The following is a 16,091-nucleotide window of genomic DNA, read 5'->3' as shown; positions in this document are numbered from 1 at the left end:
TGAACTTAATGTGAAATATGTCATAAGAGAGACATGAATAAAGTAGTTCACCAAAGAGTAAAATAACACTTTTTATTTGCTTTTCCCACGTATAGGTGATGGAGAAGGAAAGATTGGTATTATTCTAACTTTAGCCATGAACATCATGGGTACGTTGCAGTGGGCTGTGAACTCCAGCATAGATGTAGATAGCTTGGTAAGTCATTAATTTTTTTTTTTTAATTTGGTGAAAAGTTAAAGGAAAAAATAGGAAAGTGCATAAGGGGTAACTGCATACCCAATGTTCAGGTTAAGAAGTAAAATTCCATAAAGTAATTGAAGACCTCTCTGTACCTTTTATTCAACCCAGATCTGTCATCCATAAAGATAGCGACTATGTATAGCTAACGTTTCAGTGAACATGTTTGCACATGTCCCTTTGCCCAGGACTTTTCTGGTGTAAATACCTAGGAGTAATATGGTTGGTTCATAGAATCCACCCATATTCCCCTTCATTGCTGTCACATTGCTTTCAGATCTGCTGTATCAATGTCCTAAGACTTTAATTTTGGTCCTGATGGAAGGAAAGTGATTGATTACTGAAATGACGGGTAGCTTATGCACATTTATTAGCCACTTGAGTTTTTTTTTTATTCTGTTAGTGTTTGTTCATGTCAATTGCTCATTTTCAACTAGGCTGTATTTTATTGGTAAGTGATTTGTAGGGACATATGAATTCTAGACCAATTGTTCTGTAAATTTGAAGCATAATTCCTTGGTATACAACTGTCTTTTGATGAACTGAAGTTTTTAAGTTGAAAGAGATTAAATTTGTTAACCTTTGCCTTTATGACTTGTTTATTTAAATCTTATGCTATGTCAATTTGTTCAATAAATCTTTTTGTACTCTGGGTTTTCAAATTTAACAACATAACCTTTTGCATATAATTACTTTTCATTTTTGAATTTCCACAGTATTTGGAGATAGTGTTCATTTTACTGTCAACATCTCAGTTACTACCTTGTGCCTTTTTGCTTGATTGCTGTTTTATAGCACTGTTAGTACTTTAATAGTGTATACAAAGACCTTCTTTAGGTTTCTATTGTTCCTCCTGTTTGGTTTCTTAAAATGCAGAGTATTGTTTATGTGAAAGAGATTATAGGAAGCTACACAGATTTTCCCCATTTTTTACATTTTAAAAATCTTTTTATTATTATTATTACTTTATGATATAGTTCCATAGGCCCTGGGATTTTCCTTATCCCGTCCCCAATTCCCCTCTCTTCACTGAAGTTCCCCTATATCATGACTAAGGTATAGTTCTTCATACACAGTCATATATTCATTATTATGGTCATGGACAATGGCAGAGAATCTACAACCCCCATACTTATCTGCAAGTATAGTAGCCTTGGCAGTGAAAATCTCCCAGACATTATCCCTCATCTACATCATCCCTCATCTACAGTGTACTCCATCGGTGGTCTCCCCTCCCTCACATCCATTAGCCCCTTCTGTGAGCAATCTGCAGCCCACAGGCCCATGAGTGCATGGTTTTCACAACCCAGACTTCCGGCTGAGTGGCATGCTGGCATGGATCTCTGACTCCCACCCACACAGGACCTAAGCACATGCCCGATTTCCTAGACCCCTTCCTCCAGCACATGTGCCAACCTAGCACCCTATCCCTCTACCCACCAGAAATCCAAGTACATTCCCAGTTCCCCAAGCCCAGTCCACCAGCACACCATGCCAATATGCTAACCTAGGGCTCTCCCCTCCCCCTCCCCCAGGACCAAGCACATGCAGAAATTCCCCAGGCTCACTCCTCCTTTCTGGGCATGGGCCTCCCTGGTCCCTATACACCCACTCTGGTGTAAGCCCCCAGGCCCCCATGAGGCTGCCTATACCGGTGGAAACCCCCATTTTGTTTTAAAACCCTATATATAATTTGCAGTCAGTCTGTATATTCGGTCTTGGGAGATTCATCACTAAGTTCCTTTAATCTCTCTGGAGTACTATATTTAAAAACATTCTTTGTTTGCTAATGATAGCGTTTGTGGAGAATCTAGAAACCCAAATTACCCATTCACTGAGACCTGTAATGTAGGCTCCAACTATGCACATTATTCAGCTATAAAATGTGCATAATTAATTTCTGTAAGAACAGCTGTCCATATTAAAAAATCTCGGGAACACCTCATTAAAAATATTATCACATGCTTTTAAACTTTATTTGTTGTTGGAACAAGAGAAACAGTAATACAGAGACAGAGATAGAACTTGCATTCATAGATTGATTTCCCATATACCCAGCATGGCGGAGGCTGGATGAGGCCAAAGTCACAATCTGGAAAAACTCAATCTAGGACCCCCAGGTGGGGAGCAGAAATGTCACTCCTTGAGATGGCACCTGTGCCTCCCGGGGTCTGTAGAGGCAGGAAGCTGAAACCGGGTGGAAGAACTGAATATTCAGCCCAGATCCTCTGAGGTGGGAAGTGAACCTCTTAACCAACATCTTACTCCTTGCTCTCCCACCCCAAAATTCCTAATCTTTCCTATGTGTCTTAATATTTTTATTTAACTATTTTAATAATTCATTGAAATAGAAGTAATCTGAAGGTAATGTGAATAAAGATTGTTTCTATTCTTTCCCATTGTTCATTTTTGTTTTAACCAATTTTTGTCATCCTTTCCACACTTTGTGTCCCTTGGTTTTTATTCCTGTATGTTCTTGTCATTTGCTTCTGTTGGAAAGTAGCAGCAAAATATTCATTTAACATGGTGCTTCATTTATTAAATTCTTCGTTCAACTTTCTCCAAGTTTGACAACATTTTAAAATCCTCATGCACTGCACTTGCCTCTCTATCTAAAAACATCTGTTTTTAGATAAACATCTGTTTTTAGATAAACTTCCTTTATCTTTGTCATATGCGTTTCTTGTTTTATGTGGTAGCCTCCACACTGACTTTGTTCCTTTCTTTGGTGCATTTCTATTATACATGTTCCGTCTCCATGTGAAATTCTTTAATTTCTTTAATTTTCTCCTCCCTCGTTTTTCACACAGGCATCCCAGGTTTTGTATTCTGTACTTGGACCTTGCTTCTTTCATCAGTGGCGTAAGAATCTTTGCAAGGACCTATTGTGTTCTGACACAGTCTATGAGAAGTATCAATATTTGCCTTTGATCTCATGTTTAAAAGTCATGTTCTTTTGTTTGACTATCAAAGTGAACATGTGAGTGTTTGTTTTCCTGCCAGACAGCACAAGGAAACTTTGCTGGGCATTTGTGGGCATTTATCTCGTTGTTTATTCCATCATACAACTGTCATCCATGCAGTTGCTCAAGTTATCCAGTGAGCTTTTTATTTTCAACTTGGCCTGTACTAAAAGTAGGGGAGTAGATGGATAAACTGTACTCCTAATTTCATGCTCCTATGATATTAACATGAAAGTTCTGAAATAAAACCTCAGCATATTGTTCTTTGCTATGGCTGTTGTTACCTGAAAGGCTTAGTAAAAAATGGAGTCAATGAGGTACTTGTGTTTTTTTATAGGGTTTATTTTTATTTTTACTTTTATTTTAAAGGCAGATTTACAGAGCAAAGAAGAGACAGAGAGAAGGTCTTCCATCTGCTGGTTAACCCCCCAAATGGCTGCAATGGCCAGAACTCAGCTGATTTGAAACAGTGAGCCCCAATCCTCTTCCAGGGCTCCCATGTGGGTGGAGGGTCCCAAGGGCTTGAACCAACCTCGGCAACTATCCCAGGCTCTAAACAGGGAGCTTCATGGGAAGTGGAGCAGAGCAGCTGGGACTAGAATCAGAGCCCAAATATGAGACTAGTGCCACAGGGTGGAGGATTAGCCTATGGGCCATACTGTCAGCCTCCAACAGCATACTTTCTTTCACTTGCACTCTTGAGTTTTTCTGTGCAGTGTTACTGAGAAAAAAAGATCTTCAGATTTGGAAGGAATATTATTACATCTATCTGTCTGACCTCATTTAGTCCTAAATGCAAAGTTGAATTTCACAGTTGAATTTCAGCAGAACTATGAATGGCAATGGGTCTTTCCTTTCACATCTTAGTGTTGTTTACAGCCAGGTTATTGAATTATTTGTGTCTGGGATTGGCTGTCTCCAATACTGGCACTCAAAATGACCTAATAACCTTTTATTGCATTTTCCTAATAAATCCCTTATGATTTTTCTGCAGTAGCTTTCTTCTAAGATTCTCCAGGCTTTCTATCCCATGCAATGAGTTTGCTATGTACTTAATAGAAAAAAAGAGAAGCAACCTCACTTCCCCAATTCTTCCTACCAGAGGCCCCCGCTTACAGATCCTTCCCTCAAACATCCCCCTAGCCATGCCCATGTCTCTTTGCTCCTAGGTATAGATCAATAACTTATTTCCTTCTTTTTGGGACCTCTTGTGCTATCATAAAATACTCTTTATTGGCCCCAGCTACCACCTTGCTTGTTCGACCTATTCACAGTGAAACTTCTTAGGAAAGTGTTGTTTTCCATTTATTCTTCCCCTTCTTTCCACAACATCCTTAATTTCGTTTTCATCACACACATGTCACTAAGATGACATACTGCCTGTCAGTATCTTCTTTGCTCAGTTGCTCAGGGGTACTACCTGTCAATAAATCCTCTTTCACGTGATACTCTCTGGCTCGCTTCCATCATTAGACGCCCTTCTCTTGTCTCCTGATTCCTTCTGACTTTTTTTCTGGACTCCCTTCTCTTGTGGATCTCTAGTTACCAGCTGCAGTCCAGAATCCTTTACTCCATCATCTTACTAGCTGTTGTTATCTAACCCCATGCATTAGAAACCTTTTTACTTTTGATAAAATGATGAATTCATATCTCTAGTATAGACTTTTATCTTTCAAAAGCTACAACTACCTACTCTCTTGACACGTTTATTTGTTGATAAAGCATAGGAGTCAAATGTCTAAATGTCTACCAGTAAACTTGACATTTCAAAGGTTGGATTCGATTTCAGAATCCCTGCAGAATATACCCAAGGTTTCCAGAGAACCCTAAAATGGGACAAACTTCTATTTTGTGTACCAGTTTGTCTGGTCTGAAAAAAAAAAGATAACATTGTCATCTTATAAATACATACAAATACTCTAATATGTCATCACAGAAAATTTAAGGGAGGCTGTTGGCATAGTGGGCTAGGTCTCCATCCCATAGTGGCACTGGGTTGAGTCCCAGATACTCCACTTTTGATCAGGCTTCCTGCGTATGGCCTGGGAAAGTGGCAGAGGATGGGCCTAGTGCTTGGGCCCCGGAGTGTTTACAGGAGACTTAGAGGAAGCTCTGGACTTCTGGCTTCGGTCTGGCACAGCCCTGCTTACTATGGTCATTGGGGGAGTATATTAGAGAGTGTCAGACCTCTCTCTCTCTCTCTCTGTCTATCGCTGCCTTTCAAATAAGTAAATACTCAATCAAAATAGTAAAAGCATCATAGCCTCATGTAACAATTTTTTATGAAAAAAATCCCAATGTGAAAGGATTTTTTGTAAATTCAATTGATATATCTGTGTTTTTAAAATGTTATTTTTAAAATTTATTTCATTTTTATTGGAAAGTCAGATTACAGAGAGGAGGAGAGACAGAAAGGAAGATCTTCCATCCGATGATTCACTCCCCAAGCAACCAAAATGGCCAAAGCTGCACTGAACCAAAGCCAGGAGCCCAGAGTCTCTTTAGAGTCTCCTACGTGGGTGCAAGGTCCAAAGGCTTTGGGCTCTCCTGCACTGCTTTCCCAGGCCACAAGCAGGGAGCAGGATGGGAAGCAGGGCCACTGGAATTAGAACCGGTGCTCATATGGAATCCTGGTGCCTGCAAGGCAAGGACTTTTAGCTGTGAGGCTACCAGGCCAGGCACTAAAATGTTATTTCTAAATTACTCCTTAAAACATAAATTGTGCATGTATATCTCTGTTCTGTAGATAAGATGAAAAGTAAAATGTTAAGTCCTTCTAATTCCATACTTCAAGAACTAGCTGGGGTTTCTTAGGATTGTTGTTGCTGTAGTTATGATCCTATATCTTTTGCCTCCTTAATTAGTAAGGCTGCATCGTAGTTTGTTTGCTTATTTATTTGTTTATTTAACTGTAGGCCTGTGATTGTTTCTCGTAAAGTTTCTCTTTCTCTTACCTACTTAAGCACAGTAACTCACAAAAGCAATGTCTATTTTGAGTTCAACTTATGTATATGAATGAAGAGCTAGAAAAGACGCCCCAAGGAGATGTTTCAAATGTTTTTGACGTCTGTCCATCTGGCAGCTGGGTAAAGTGCTCACACTCACATGTTGTTGAATGAGGCAGTTGACACTTGGAGTCATTTCTGGAGTATCTGCCACGGAGTGAACGCAGCAAGATCTGAGCGTGTGAATATTATCCTGCTGGCTTAAATCACCAAGTGAAGCAGCAGGAAGACCAGTGCTGTTTCCAATCAGCATCCACCCTACTGAGCTGTGTGTTCCTAAGGGGAGAGAAAGGAAGCCACAAGTATGAGCAGAGAAGATGATGTGTCTGCAGGGCTCACTTTTAAATTCCAGTTACTGAGGTTTCTGAAAGTCACTGAAAGATTGATGCAATCTGAAAACAGTTTTCTGTCAACAGAAACTCCCTCTCTTTCTCCTTTGTTCTTTTACTGCCTGTGTTTATTTTCAGTTCCAGTAAAGAGTTGGTCACTGAGTATACAATGACCAACAAGAAGCCTGATGGGAGGAGCCTGGCTTTTCTTCATGGCTCTGGATCCTTAACCCTCCCACACTGAAAGTACTTTCAGCTGTCAGACTCTGATGGGGAGAACCCATTGAGGTTTTTCCTTATTGGTCTCTTTCTATTTCATGATTTCTGTGGCATATTTTCCTCTCATGGACTCTGCCTCAAGACTTCTGTCATCCAAACATTCTCTACACCCATGAACCATCTGTGTATAAATCAAACTAGAATAATTTCCTAAAGGGTTGGAGTTTTCAGCATAGCTAAAATAGCTCATTGTGCTGTGAATAATTTACAGAAGCATGGTGCTTGGTAGACTTTCAGGTAGTCTAGAAGTATAAGCAAAAGCAGAAAGCTAGACTAGACTTTCAAGAATCTGTAGTGGGCAGACAGTCTGTTTCCACCACCAGTGCATCGGAAGTCTATGTGCTGGACCACAAGAGTTTACTAATATCTGTGACACGGGCCTGGGTCTCAGGTCTGTGTTGGTCACTATGCAAGAGTCACTAGGACCTCTATGGGAGACGTCAACAGGACCAAGTACTTTGTTCTGTTGACAGAAATGAATTGATTTAAATGAATCCCTTAGAAGTTTAGGCAGACTCAAATCTTTCCCCAAAAACTTCATTCTCCTTAGATTAGTGATTTTTAAATAGTCTTTTTATGAAGATAATGAGATTCAGTTGTACAGATTGACTTTTCCTTAAGGTATTCAAGGGAATTTAAGGATCATAAAACACTGGATAATGAAACCCAGAAGTTGAAGCAGTTAATTCATAAGGACAAATAAGTACCTTATTTTGACTAAATTTCAATTTTCTGGAGTTTTATGAAATCTATTATGTTCAATTTTCTTCTGGACAAATGAAGATTTTGTTTAATGTTTCAGTGTCTGGTTTTTCGTTTTAGCTTCACCTTTTACTCTGAAAACCTAACAGGGACTTGCACCTAAACTCGAAGTTACTGCAAGGAGACTTTTCTGTCAGAAGGGCAGACTTTCTGACCGAAACAAGGCTGCCCTGTCACTCCTTGGGTAACCCTGTTCAGTGCAGAAGAAATGAAAGCCTGATAATAAGCAACTTGCCAGGCTATAATCCACTCCGATCATTGCCAAATCTGAATTTCCATCAGTGCAACCTAGGCAGCCATGCCGTGACGTGTAGTGGTTTTTTGCTTATCACATGAAAATGTATAGTGAACATTCTAAATGAGAGAAAGGATTAAGCGAGCTTAAACCACTCAATAAAAACAAATAGATGAGACTAAAAATAGGTTGGTATGTTGTAACTTCCATCCTATCCAAACAGCGACAGGTATTTTCAGGATGAGAAGCTGAGGGCAGAAGAGCAGCCTAGACTCCCTGCTGATGCACTCAGCACCTGTCATTCTCATTGCACAGGTTCTGCTTTCTACACGGGAGGCAGAACAATGGATTCATTCATGGTGAACAAAGATTTATTAAATAACTGCATGGTGCGAAGCAGTAGAGAGAGAGAGAGAGAGAGGAAAGCTTTGAATATTCCATTGTTTGACTGCAACAAAAAATGCTTTGAACAAGGTTACAGTCAGAGGCAATATGGGTTGAGCCTAAAGCCCAAGAGACGTAAGTGTTAGGTTCTCTCACTCAGATGAGCCCATTTGAAGGCCCTATTCTTAATAGTAAATGCATAAGTTGCATTTGTTTTTTTCTAAAGCTTACCTAAGCTTGGGATTCCAGAAAACCTAGATTTTATACTGGGTAGCAGCCATGGATTTTTGGCTAAGAAATGAGACGTGAAAGCAGTAGGACTCTACTTTCCCTGTAGTTGAATTTATTTCCTCTTTGAATGTGTCTTCAGAGTGGAGGAAGCAATCTTGCCAGGTCCATTTGCAGAACACCAACATCAGGGGAGGAAGGAGTGTCTGGCCCCTATGTTGTCCCTGGTCCTGCTCCTGATATCTGATGCACTGATGTCTGTTACACCCAGAGCTGTGTGGTCCAAGTAGATGGACTCTTTGGCCACCCTGTTCTGACTGAAGTAACATGTTTCTGAGCTGTCTCTCCATTACTACTGTGCCCCTAGAAAACAAAAAGGCTTACTTTGACTTCCTATTGGAATCACTCTGAAATTACAGGGAAAGTTGAAGCCATATCAAGTCATCTGTGCTTGGACATGCTGTGTCACTATTCGCTCTACTGCTCTCACGCATGCCATGAGCTTCATCTTGAAGTTCAGGTGCAGGCCTCCTGTGTTCTAAGATCCCACAGATCTACTGGACGATAGAACCTGGGTTGTAAGACAAGGTCTCCTTTTAGACAAGCTGACATTTCAGCCTTTTTATTTCTCCCACTCATGTGGAACCTCCCTAGAATCAGATTGTGAAATGAGGGTCATCACTGTGCCTCAGTTATGAGTTTGTCTTCGCCTGCCGTTTTTCAAGGGCAAGATATTTTGACTCTTTGGGGCTTTGACTTTTGAAGTATAAATCCAGTATTCAGATGGCTCAAGTGTTTTAAACTGTAAATATCCAATTTTTAGTTTCAGAAGCCAGTTTTTGCAGCTTGGAGAGCAGTGTCTGTCTTCTCTGCTCTAGCTAGAATGTGGCATTTCGCTGCACAGTCTGGAGGTAGAATATCTAAACAAAAAAACTCATGAGATACAAAAGACCGGTTAGTAATTCATTATAGGATCTAGCCACATCACTGGTTGTGAAACTAACCATGATACAGGTGTCTGCACTGCCTACTTACTCTTCCTGTCAGAAAATGTTCTGATTCACTGAATTGAAGGAACATCTTCCCATATGTTATGGATGAGTGACTGTTGTTAAGATCAAATAACGTGTTCTTCGTCAGGGATATTTGATCATGCTGTGGGTAACTATTATGTTCTAATTTGGAGCCATTTTTAAGCAAGAATCCTGTAAGAAACATGGTGAGTTGGGCAAAGTTTCGCTTTCTAGGTTTACTGGATGTATTTGATTTACATTTAACGTTAGAAGTTCTGTAAAATAAAGAAAAAACAACCAACATGTAATTTTAGTCATTTAAACAGCCATATTTATTATATTGATTATGTGGAAGAATTAACATGTGAATTATATAACATTATTATGTAATGCCCTTATTGATATTTTAGATTACTTAAAAAGTAGTTTAAAATTACTCACTGAATTTATATGCAGAAATGTCTTAATTTTTAAAGTTACAAAGATTTAGCAAGTTTTATAAAGTTTGTAAGTTATTTTGAATATAAATCAGTAAGTTATTTCAAAAGCATCTTAGCTATTTCTCTGGTAATTTCAGCTCAGTGATATTTCTGACTTCTCTTTCAGACCATGTCTAGACTAGCAAAGCTATATAAAAATAAAAAACAATGAAATTCAAGGGAACAATTAATTGAAAATTAATCATGAATCAGAATTAGCAACACCTTAAATTCAGTTATAATTCAGAATTTAAAATGTTACTTATGGGATTATAGTCTTTTGTCTCCTCTAAAGATATTTATAATGGGTGTGGGCTTTGAATACTCTGAATTTATTAACAATGGGTTTGACTTTGAATCTTGATTTATTATATATAATTCAAAGATATTTTCCAGATGAAGGTAACTGAAGTATAGAATCACTAGAAATAAGAAAGAACTTCACAACTTGCTGTCTTGATCAATGACACTGCTGAAAATGGCTAATAAAATTAGAATTACTGTAATTGGAATTCTTGATATTGAAGATAGATCAGAAAATTTAAATGCACCTAAACTGTGCAGCAATCATTCCATACAAAGATGAAGAATTTTTTTTTCTATTTTAGCTTTTGATAATGAAAAACAGAAATGATAGGGGGAAGTACCCAAGTACATTCCCTCCGCCTTTTTTCTTCATAAGAATCATTTGTAAAACCTAAACCTTAGCTATAGATGATAGTACATTAATATTACAAGGTTAGCTAAGTTCTTGGCAGAATGATGCCAACATCAACAATTATTATTAGGACTCAAAAAGCACTAGTAAAAATTCTGTTTATTAAGCTTTCACTTTTTTCCTCCCAGCTTCTCATAGCTGGGAAGAGCTGAACCAAAGGTTCCAGGTTCCATGTATCTGTCAAACCTGAAATTGTAGGAGTACAGACTTTCCAAATCCACTATTTTTATTCATCTTTACTCATTTATAATGTGTATTTAGCCATATGTCCATTGCTTTATTCATTTATTACCTGCCCAGATATTTATTGAGGAATTAACATATACAAAGCCATTATTAAAAACCACAATTTGGATCTAGTGAATCATAATTAGTCTGTGAAGTGTGATGTTATAATAAGTTAAACACCCCTAAAATAGTTGAAATTATTTCCCTGCAAGTTAAAGATATTCATTATGAAGTGCTACATACCCAGGTTGAAAAGGTCATTACATGGTTAACTTCAAATATAATATGCATTCCCATGTTCCTCAGCCCTGGAAATTAATATTTATGCAGTTTAGATAAAAATTATTTAACTGCAGAAACAGGCTTGTCAGTGACTTAAATTTACTTGAAGATTATTGTGAATTTGTTTCAATTTCACTACATGTCAAAAGTCCACCCAGTTGACACAAAGAATTGTTGATAGTTGTTAAAGTAGTTCAAGAAAAAGGCAGGAATACTTGGCAGTGATTTTTGAGGTGTGGTTTTATTATAATATACAGCATTGTACAGTTCTGCTTGTTGTAGAAAAAAAAAACACTTCCCTTTGACATCATCTATTCTCTTGAGAATGGATTGGTTGTTTATGTGTGGCTTGCGCAACTGAGAATTAAGTGATCACAAAAATAAACAGGTCCATTCAGAGCCTATTCATGTAAGTTCTGGTTAATTCTCTGTGGTTAAGCTCTTAATTATACCCAATTATTTCCTGTTAGTTCATTGAAAACTGACAGCTGAGTGATGAGTAACCTGCGTCACATCTTATTTTTTTTAAGAGACATCAAATTATTTATGACATTATCTGCATTCTTAAACAAAAACAAAGTGTTATTATTTTCATTTCAGATGCGGTCTGTGAGTCGAGTCTTTAAGTTTATTGACATGCCAACTGAAGAAGCTAAACCTACCAAGTCTATCAAATCATCCAAGAACTGCCAGCTCTCAAAAGTTACAATTATTGAGAATCAATTTGTGAAGAAAGATGACATCTGGCCCTCCGGGGGCCAAATGGTTGTCAAAGATCTCACAGCAAAATATATAGACAGTGGAAACGCCATACTAGAGAACATTTCTTTCTCAATAAGTCCTGGCCAGAGGGTGAGATTTCCACATTGCTTGCTTTGTTAAACCTGTGTTCAGTAAGTGACGTCCAGTAGCCTAAAGCAACAGAATAAAATTCATTTGAAACACAGCTCTTGTTGAGTAGGATCAATATTGAACATTCATCTTTCGAGTTATTATATAGAGTTACTAGTTTTCACACAAAATTTAATTTGTGGAGTCCTGAAATTAAATAATAGGTGCGTTTTCCAGTGTGATTATATTGCAGGAAATCTCATCATTTGCTAAGTTATTAGTTAAATAAGCTATTAAACCCCCAGTAGAAAATATTTAAGATTTTTAAGATATTTATTTATTTTATTGCAAAGTCAAATATACAGAGAGAAGGAGAGACAGAATCTTCAGTCTATGAGTTGGGAAACTGAAAATGTTTTCCAACAGAAGGTAGCCTGGTACTTCAAGCTGTTAAGTCAATTCTTAAGTCTTTCAGAGGTCAGGAGAATCGGGTCTCTGCCTTCGTTCTCTTTCAGTATTAGGTTGACAATGTGTGTCTTTTCCCTCTTGCAAATTGAATAGTTTGTAGACATCCTCGAAAAGACTTGCTGGAATTTTTATTATGATTGCCTTGAAGCTGTAGTTTAATTTGGGCATTCAGTGCTCTTATAATGGGATTGCATCCTCATCAACCCACCTTAATCAAACTGAGGAAGTTGCCTTTTAATCTTAGGATGGCAAAAGTTTTATCCTTTGTACATCTTGGGTTATGTCAGATGCTTTGCTGCATTCACCTATTGTAATGATTGGTATGTTACATTTACTGCCTTTTATTTGCTGAGTCAACCATATTTGCATGAGATCTATCTCACATGGTTGTAGCATACAGTTATTATTATACATTGTTAAGTTTGCCGAAGTTTTGCTGAGAATTTTAACAGCTATGTTCATGAAAAATATTGAGGAAGAGGTTGCAGAAAAGTGAGGCATTTCCTACCTTAAATCTTTTGTGAAATTCAGCCAGTAAACTCTCTGATCTGGAACTTTTTAATTTGAAAGGTCTTAATTACTGATTCAACTTAATAGATATAAGATGAATCAGCTTATTTGGGTTTTACCATACATGTATTTTAAGAAATTGGTCCATTTTATCTAGATTATAAAATTTGTGAACAGAATTTTTTGTAGATTCTTTCATTACCATTTAATATCCACGGGCTCTCTAGAGACGCACCCTGATTCTGTATTGATTTTAGTAATTAATGTTCTTTCTTTTTGTATTGTTACCTAGATTAGCGACATTTATTTTATTGATGTTTTCAGTGAACCAGCTTTTGTTTCTGTCAGTTTTCTCCACTGATCTGATTTTAGTTTTAATTATATTATTTCAACTGTATCTTTTCCTTATTTCCTTTGTTTTTCTTCTCAATATGCAGTTTGGGGTTTTAATTTGGAGTATCTTTTTTTATGATAAACCTGGATTTACCAAAATTTTTCAGATATGTATTTTGCATATGTTGTAGTATTTAGATAATCATTCCTTCAAGGAGTATTATTTTGGATGAACATAGCTGGCTTCTCCATTTGTGGCTCCTTCAAAATACTGAGATGCCAGAAATAAGTCATAATTCCAATGATTCAGATCATATCGGCACAGGCATATAAATCCTATTGGTGTGTTAAATATGTCTTATTTTCTATCCTGACAAACGTTGATATGAAGTAGCTGACTCATTCAGTAACTCATACTGGGTTTGTGTACTGTAAATTCTCAGGACTTTTGTTTTTAAGTAATAAGCAGAGATTTGTGAATAATTATAGTCACCTTGTGGATCTAAATTTCCCTTGACTTGACAGCCAGAGTACAAGGATGCGACAAACAATTACAATAGATTTCTATCTGTTACAACATTAGAATGGCAAGTAACACACTGAGAGGAATGTCTTGGAGTTGTTCTATTCATGGTACACTGCAAGTACAACTAGTACTACACTTAGCACTGTTTAACTCCCTGCATATTTTGACTTATCTTGATCCAAAATTCTCAGACAGGAGGAAAATTGAAGTTACTAGAAAACACCGACTTGGAATCAAGATGTGTCTAAAGAGCTTATTTGTGGGGAGTACTTTAGCATTTTAAATAGATCACTGAGAAGCCTGGAAAAGCAAATCCTGGAAAAGAATTATCTGTGCCAATTGTATAAACAAAAAGGCTTTGTCAGGTACAAACCAATGAGATCCTTTGCAATTGCAAAACCTGTCTGACATAGTGAATTACCAAAAGTTCACTGATACAAAGAAACCGTATCAGTCTGAAAACTTTAAAAAGATGCCTCTCCATACTGACTAATCCCAACATCAAGATTGAATTCTCAAAAAATTACAGCATTTGCTTGTGGAGGAAAGGGATCATGGGCATTTATCTTGCTCATTAAAACTTTGACCAATGATGCAGGATTTAGCCCTGAACCTATTTTTACCAAAAAGTGTTGGTACAACTTAGATCAAATCATTTCCCAATATAACTTCCCTTTCTTTTTCTTCATACCTCACCTTTATGCACATCCAACTGACTTGTACAAAACTAGTAAATAGGTTTGTGTAACATGAGCTAATTCAGAAATGAAAATATGGGTATGAAATTCCACAAGATTTTTAAAGAAAGAGTTGCAGTATTGACTATTGGTTCAGTAAACTTGGTGTGTTTGTTCATTCGTTCATTCGTTCACTCATTCATTCTTCCTCCATCTGCCTGTCCCTCTTGTATAAGTCAGCAAGTGTGCCAAGTAATGAGAATCAAATGGAAAATAAGATAGATTATGCTGCCCTGAATGAAGTTCATTATTAACATTAGCATAAGCAATAATGAAGGAGAAAATAAGTCTTCCCTGGTTATCCTTTGTACTCTGAAATCAACAAGGTATTGTGTGCAGCTTTTGGTGACCTGATTTTCTGTTATTGCAAAGAGCAAACGCTTGTGAAAGGAGCACAATCTTTAACATCAGAAATGTCAGTATTGTCATTGATGTTGTCTTAAATATTTTAAAAAAGAAAGAGCAAGTGCAAGATAGAGGGAGAGAGGAAGAGATCTTCCATTGCTAATGTTGTTACTAACTTACCCCAAAGGCCTTTTTATTGTCAGACACCTAATAAGTGTTTAGTAGGTCATTATTATTATTGTCATTGTGTATGGGATGCTATATAAGCAAGGACATTTGTGGTGATCCATATATTGGTTCTTGTTCAAAAGCTGTTGCAGGTTTGTGCTAAGTATGGACATTGAGAGAAACCACCTAGAAATTTAACTATGTGATTTTTTTTTAAGTGCTGAATTGCAGCACTGAATTATCCTTCACAATAGATGGTGTGGGGCTTGGTGTGGTAACCTGATGGCTAAAGTCCTCACCTTGTACATGCCAGGATCTCACATGGGCACTGGTTCATATCCCAGCTGCTCCATTTCCCTTCCAGCCCTCTGCTTGTGGCTTGGGAAAACAGTAAAGATGGCCCAAAGCCTTGGGACTCTACACCTGCATGGGAGACTTGGAGGAAGATCCTGGCTCCTGGTTGCAGATCAGCTCAGCTCTGGCCATTTTGGCTACTTGGGGACTGAAATAGTGGACAGAAAACTTTTCTGTCTCTATTTCTCTCTGTACATCTGACTCTCCGAAATAAAATAAATCTTAGAAAAGCAATAGATGGTGTGAATAGCTAAAAGTAAAGGATTTTGAGTAGTTTCAACATAAAGAAATAATAAATGTTTGAGGAGCTAGATTTGCCTACCTTCATTTGAATGTCATAAAAATGGTTTTAATAGTTCATAGAAATTGGAATTAAAAGGTAAGTTTCTTTTAGTATTTTTTTCATAATCTTTTCCATGAACTTTTTAAGACCCCTTGTATACATTCTGTATATACATGTATAGAAACATCATATCATAGGCCACCAATAGGTGTGGTTTTCAAGTGCGAGTTGAAAAAAAAAATAGTAAGAGAGACCGCATGGTCACTATATTGTAGAGAGGCCAAAACATCACAAGAGAAATGATGTAAGGAAAGGTTACTAATTCAGTGTCTGCGTGTCAGTCTATGAGAGGTCAGTGACTGACTGTGGAAGGTCCTACCCATCCAGAGCACC

At 37.5% G+C, this 16,091-nt stretch overlaps 1 protein-coding gene across 1 annotated transcript in view; it reads left to right on the top strand.

Annotated features, from left to right (window-relative positions):
- The window catches only part of CFTR (CF transmembrane conductance regulator), a 144,135-nt gene that overhangs the window by 107,052 nt on the left and 20,992 nt on the right, over nt 1–16,091 (top strand). Inside the window, exons 21-22 of the mRNA XM_041002151.1 lie at nt 96–196; nt 11,744–11,995. Of these exons, the coding sequence (XP_040858085.1) occupies nt 96–196; nt 11,744–11,995 (353 nt within the window). The remainder of the gene's footprint in view (nt 1–95; nt 197–11,743; nt 11,996–16,091) is intronic.

The sequence above is a fragment of the Ochotona curzoniae genome, unplaced genomic scaffold, assembly GCF_017591425.1.
Source record: "Ochotona curzoniae isolate NIBS_2020 unplaced genomic scaffold, NIBS_Ocur_1.0 scaffold_2476, whole genome shotgun sequence".
Taxonomy (NCBI): domain Eukaryota; kingdom Metazoa; phylum Chordata; class Mammalia; order Lagomorpha; family Ochotonidae; genus Ochotona; species Ochotona curzoniae.
This window is presented reverse-complemented; position numbering and strand designations above follow the sequence as displayed.